The sequence below is a fragment of the Haliotis cracherodii genome, unplaced genomic scaffold (genome assembly GCF_022045235.1).
Source record: "Haliotis cracherodii isolate W230 unplaced genomic scaffold, xgHalCrac1.p SCAF_4, whole genome shotgun sequence".
Classification (NCBI taxonomy): Eukaryota; Metazoa; Mollusca; class Gastropoda; order Lepetellida; family Haliotidae; genus Haliotis; species Haliotis cracherodii.
The window spans coordinates 11,602,035-11,608,813 of NW_027266297.1; the positions used below are offsets into that span (position 1 = coordinate 11,602,035).

General features: G+C 35.5%; 1 protein-coding gene across 1 annotated transcript; it reads left to right on the plus strand.

Moving 5' to 3' along the window:
* Positions 1-238: 238 nt before the first annotated feature.
* Positions 239-4,599, plus strand: LOC139479265 (protein FAM32A-like). Its single transcript, XM_071262131.1, has 4 exons — positions 239-320; positions 658-826; positions 2,164-2,217; positions 3,248-4,599. The coding sequence occupies exons 1-4, from the start codon at positions 250-252 to the stop codon at positions 3,314-3,316; spliced, it is 363 nt and encodes a 120-aa protein (XP_071118232.1). The 5' UTR covers positions 239-249; the 3' UTR covers positions 3,317-4,599.
* The last annotated feature ends 2,180 nt before the right edge of the window (positions 4,600-6,779 follow it).

Sequence of the window (6,779 nt, forward strand, 5' to 3'; positions counted from 1 at the left end):
TGTCCAATCACTATCGCGCCAGAGGGAGCTGTCATTGGTTTATAAAATGCACAATTATACAAAACATCTACATGATCTACATCACGCAATTTGTATATCAACATGAGATACAAAAGAAATAAATAGATGTATTTAAGTTGTCGGTGGGCAGTTTTTATGTGAATTGTGTTGTTCTGTATAAGAATGAAATTATACATCTATAAAACGTAAACCTCCCTCCTCTCGCGTTATCTCAGAATAGTCAACAAAATGTCTGCTTACGACAGCGTACAAACAGGTGGTCTCAAACTCAAGGGTGTGTCTGATCATTCCATTAAAAAGTGAGTGTTACACAGGTATATAATATCAAGGAATAAACCTTTTAGTTATTTCCCGGTACAATTAACTTAATTAAATGACAAGCGCCCCTTTAATTATGACTATTAAATTTGTTCAGTTTTCGATCATTACCGAGTAGGTGGATGAAACCAATTCTTAGTAACGCCATAGTACAGGGATGTAGCGTATCAGGATATTTTAGTGTTATATAAAGAAGTTACAGGAACCTTAAGCATCTCTTTAACATGTGAAGTGTAAAAGCTGTTTTCTATGCTGTTGGATGGTCTCTGGTTAGATAGACATTTCAGATTTCTTACTCATCTTCAAATTCACCCTCAGAAAGAAAAAGAAGAAGAGTAAGGACAAAGACAAGGAACAGAGACATTTGGAGCTGTCTTTAGAAAATGAGGGTAAAGAGCCAACTTCACCAACCAGCAGCACAACTCGCATGTATGTTGCCAAGAAAACTAAAGCTGAGCTTGCTTTTGAAAAAGTCAAGGAGAAAAGGGTAATTGTTTCAATCAAACTACTCATTTCTGACAATAAGTCAGAGTTTGTTATACATGTCTATTTGTGACCCAATAAATTATTTGTAGTATACTTTGTAGCATTGTGACATATGTGTTCATTGTTTGATGCCACACTCAGCAAAATTGCAGCTATATGGTGCCGGTCTGAAAATAATAAAGTCTCCACCATAAATACCAGTGATTGACATCATGAGTATCAATCCTCACAATTGGGATATGATGACATGCAATAAACCGTTCCACCCGATCGCTTTGTCACCACTTGCGACAAGCATAGACTGCTGGAGACCTATATTCTTATCTGGAGTTCCCATGGGTCATAATAACATACTGTATTCGACGCAATACGTGCCCCGCTCTAATAAGTGCCCACAGCGATATTTGCTAATATATTGGCTAGTGAACAATCCCAATTAGCACCCCTTCCGATTGATAAATGTACACAAGACTTATTTATTCCTGTATAATACGTTTGTTATATGCACCCTTAATTATGGGCAATTAAATTCTGGAAAAATATATCTGTCGTTAATTAACATTTCAGGCTGTCAACATAAACCACAAAATTTACGATCTTTCAACTCTGTTGTTTTTCACCAATAATATCATAATAAGAGCCCCCTATTTATAATTTTGAGAGCGCCCTGGGCGCTTATTATGTCGATTACGGTAAGTTCACTGTTTAAAACTAAGGGAAAGAACATGATTTAGAAACTTTGACCTGAAAAATTTGGCATGAAATAGTGTGCAGGGATTGATCTGGGATTTCAAACAAAGTGCCCCTGGCAGGCAAATTGGTAAAAAAATTGCTATTCATTCCAAATTTGGATGTGTTTTAAGTTCTAATTTTCTTTAAAATTCTTATTTCTTATTTTCTTAAACTATAACATTGTATTTTGAGATTGTATTCCATGCAGTAATACAAAACTAAGCATAAAAACCTCTTCCTATTTATTGTTCCTGATATCTGTGAAATATAGATTATATCTACAAAGGCATAACATTGGTGATTAGTTACATACATTAACATGTATTGGGAAACATTGATTTACGATTTGGGAATTATTAATGACATTTGCTGCTGACTTGGGGCCAAGTATTGGCCACCTAGCAAGTCTAGATAAATCATTGACTGTGACAATACATCAAATTGTGCTGCTTAATATTTAACATGGCTGTCTTTTTGTGAGTGATCTAACTTTGTCATTATAACTCCGACATTTAAGACAACAAATAAACATAGTCTTTTTTTTTAATATGTTATTCAGCTCTCCATCAATATTGTTTAACTTGCCATGTGTTTTGTTGTTTACAGCAAGCTGAACAGATTCTAGAAAAGGCTAGTACCAGTCATAAAGAACAAATAATGGTAAGATGCAGTATTGGGACAATCTTTGGTATGGATACATTTAAAATTTTATAAAAGAAATGTATTCAGTTTGTCACTGAATCACTGATGCTGCTAACAAGGTCAGCCAGGCACAGTGCTTATTAGTTGGAGCTAATTATACATGCCACTCTAATTAGCTGCTGACACAATTATACACACAAATCTCTTTAATTGAGCACAGTAAGCTTATTAGCTAATTGGCAGGTAGGTTGGTAGGAAGGGAAGGTTCTAAGTGTGTTATGAAAAGAGGATTCTGTTCTGAGTCCAGCTATTACCAGTATTACATTTAATTTAAAAATATTAACATGTTAATGTTAACATGTTTGCTCTATTTTGTTTGATAATTTGTGGAAACATACATTCATTTAATATTTAAAGGTGAACAGATTTATAATACATATAATCAAAAATGAAAAGATGGTCACGGTAGCAATTAATTGTAGATAGTACCAGTGGATATGATAGAGGTGTGTTGTGTGCGACTAATAACCTATATAAACTGTTTACTGATCAATTTTATATCTTTTTGTCTGTTTAATATGATCATGAATAGATGCCAAAATGTTTAGAATCACATTTGCGGTTTCTAAGGAATTACCATAAAGTAGGGAATTGATGTTGTGTCCCATGCTACAGAAGTAAGAGTTTAATCTGATGGTACTATAATATAGACATATAAGGAAATAATGAACAGTACCGTCCTCGCACATAGAACCGCAGGAACAAGAAGGGTCTTCAGGGATGTGTCTATTACACTTATGGGCAATCAAGTCACTACATCCTAATCTTGAGTCGCAAGTGAAAGATCTGACATTTTCTCGATCTGTAGTCCAAGTCAAAATGCTGTGTATAATCATCAATTCCATAAAGATTTCATTTAAAAAGTCCTATGGAACGGGGATTGGTCACTTTGGGCAAGCAAGCTCTGTTGTAAAATGAATATAGTGACAAGTTAATGATCATAACATATTTATGTATCAACCTATGATGTGCCTTATTTTCATTTCAGAAATTAAATAAGCACTTGGATACGCTGACAGAACATTTTGATATCCCCAAAGTCAGCTGGACCAAGTAATTCCTCCAAGGGAGATAACTCCTACAGTACTACATCCAACCCAGGCTACAAGCAAGATTGAGAAATTCCTGTCTGGAACAGAAATTTGTGTTTTTATGTCAATGTGTCACTGAACTAGTATAGACACTAACAGACAGACACATATATCAAATGTGGAAAGAAGGATGTAGTTTTATATTATAATGAATTGGAAATATTTGACCTTTTATTATTTTAGGACTGAAAAGTCGATTTAACCTCTTACCAATTGTTATCTATTTTGTTGTGAATAGCTGAAACTTTACTGTTGAAGTGTAACTATTCACTCACTAACTCACTGCCATTGTCATCAGTGATGAGGCAGTGTCTTGGTTTGTTGTTTGATAGTACTTGTGAATCCGAAAATATTTATTTTTCAAACAAAACTTGTTTTCATGGAGGTGACATACATAACACTTTTTATACATATTTGCAGTATCGACATAAAAGAATAATATTTATGAACTAGAAAAGTCACTGATCCCTTTGGAGGGCCGGAGAGCCCTTTTTGAATTTAGAGTAAAGATATTTGAACAGAATCTTTTATTAAGGGTATGTATAATTATCAATGTATCTCAGGTATACTTACTGACATCAACCGCTCCTACTAATCATTTTCATTATGAAACATCTACTTATCAACAATAATTATGTTGCTTATTTGTGTTGATAATGGTGCCATCTGTAAGTATTGCTTCTTTGTTTCATGTGTAAGTAATTGTACTGTATATGATCTACTCATGTCCTTTGTATTCACTGTCAGTCATACAAGTTGGACCACAATTAATCAGTTATTAGATTTTTATCCAACTTTTACAAAATGTGAGGAAGGAGGCATTTTATGTTTTAGATCTTGTTTGTTTTTAATGCCACATGTTATGTGTGTTCATTAACTGTGGTGGGATTTGATTCACTTTAAGCGTGTTTGGTAGGACTGTGTTTCATGTATGTGGTGTTTCACATCTATGGTGTATTTCATCAAGTAAAGAATGAATACATTGTGATATTCATTGTGTGTGGTCACTTGGGACAACAAAACAATGATGTTTGGTAGGTAGGTGTGCAGAGATGAAAATCTAATAATGATGGCCCTATATATCATACACAGTAAGAGTAAGTTCCATTCAAATTCTTACTAAAACATTTCTGTCATTTTCTACACAACTACTCACCAATATCCATGTCTCGTACATTTCCTTTATGTTTTAGGGATTGTCTATTGCTATGAAAATCCCAGATTGTATGCATCAATAAATATCATGTCATCAATACTTGGTTGTATATTTGTTCATATACACAAGCTTTTTACCAGACACAATATTGCGTCCTCTGTGCATACAAATTGAATCTTTTAATTGATCAAAATCAGAATACACATTACTTATAATTGACATTTGTATTCTGGTAAGAAATATACCAGTACTCAAAAGTTCAGAGTGTCAGTGGTTCTTCAATCTAACATTGAAATCCCCATCTGGAATAGGCTAAAGATATCTGAGCATATGCAATGATATAACATCAGTACAATTCTTGGCAATGAAGTGAAGTGTGTCCCATCTTGCCAGCCTGGGACCTTTTTGTTCATGCCTTGGACCCTGAGATTCTCCTGAACTTAACAAAATATAGACCGATGATGAGACCGGGGGCAGATGACTGCCTAAGGTCTGGAACCGCATTCTTCTTGTGAGGGTTGACTGCAATGGTGATCAAAGTCATAATGAAATAACTCTATTGTTGCACAGTGCCACACTAACTAATTCTCTCAGTAACAATATGTAATACCTACACTTGCTGTGAAAGTACTCATGGAGCTTAAAACACTATTCATTCATCAAAGCTCATGAAACATGCGAAAACCAGATTTTTATTTTGATAAAGTATTCGTCTGCGAGGATATCTGACAACCCCTCCACAGAAGGTAGTGTTAGGTGAACTTTCTAATCAGCCTTGATGCTTTAAAATACGCAGGAATGAGCAAAGCAGACAGACAGGCATATGTGATTTCTGTAGCATGAAAATAAAGTTAAAGATCAATTCTGAATGCAAATAATAAAAGCCAAGTCATTATATTGGCGTGGATATTTTACACACCCCATTGTTTCTCAGTGCGATGAGAGTACCATCGAAGGAGCATTTGATATCTGTGTAGGTTTTCTTTTGTTCAAATCAAAAGTTCTCAGTCAAGGTGGTAAGGAAATGAAAAGAAACAAATGAAATGAAAGCTGACATCTTATTGGCCAAGGCACCCATGCATCCTCCATTTAGGTAAAGGACCCTATATAAAATCTTATCTCATGGGGACTCCCTGTTTAGAATGGGCGGTCAAAGGTCGCTCAGGGTTCACTCACTTTATGTATTTTGAATGGACAATTAGAAAAGAAAGGAACGGTATATTAAGACCTCTTTTGGCCCACAATGTGTATAATTTACGGAATGCGGAAACCGTTTGGAAATAATTATGAAAGTTATCGGATATTTTCATATGAACAAATTACTCTTCTGCTTTACAAGACCGGCATGTTTGGGCTTTTAACAACACCTAATGGACAGGCAGAAGTTAGCAGCAGCTCGCTTTTCATTATTAGTTTTTCGAATAACGAAAAACAAGCCAGCAGGGTTGGTTATTTAAAGGCTGTATATTAAACAACTACATTAATGTGGTCAAATACACTGATGAAACTCATGTTTAGTTATTCAGTACTTTTGAATAACGAAATACTAGCTATCAGCAGGTGCGTTATTCAGTTTATGATCAGCAGTTCTATGAAGCATACAATAGTCTATATCGTTCAACAACTGTTTAGTTATTTAGGTGAGGTGAGGTGAAATTGTGTTTAACGTCGCGTCCAAGATTATTGCACTTAAATAATTACGTGCATGCGTGCGTGCGTGCGTGTGTGTAGCTGCTTGTACTAGTCCGGACTGATGCCGATTTATAGCGCTAGCACACTGAGATACTATGCTGCAGTCTAACATGAATACCCCACTCGGGCACAGTATACTGACTCCGAGCCGACCAGTCCTTGCATTAGACCGTAATGCCAGCGCCAGGTAGGATAACAACAAGTACCATCTTTTAACGTCTTTTGGTATGAACATCTCCGGGTGGACGCTCTACCTCTGTTATTTAGTACCTTTGAAAAACATGCATGCACTTGGTTCGCTATTCAGTTTATGTCCAACAATTCTATCAAATACCTGTTTAGTTATATCTCCAAACAACTGTTTAGTTACACAGTACTTTTGAATAACGAAAACGAAAAACAAGCCAACAACGGATTATTCAAAGGCCATTTAAGCAACGACAGCAATGTGGCTCACCAAATGTCGAAGTGAAGCTGAAATGTGTCAAAAAGGCTATCTTAGAGGTTTTCAGGAAGCATGGTACTAAAATCTGAACACGAGCCCATTTCCTATGCTAGAATCCGCTGACACTGAGTACTAA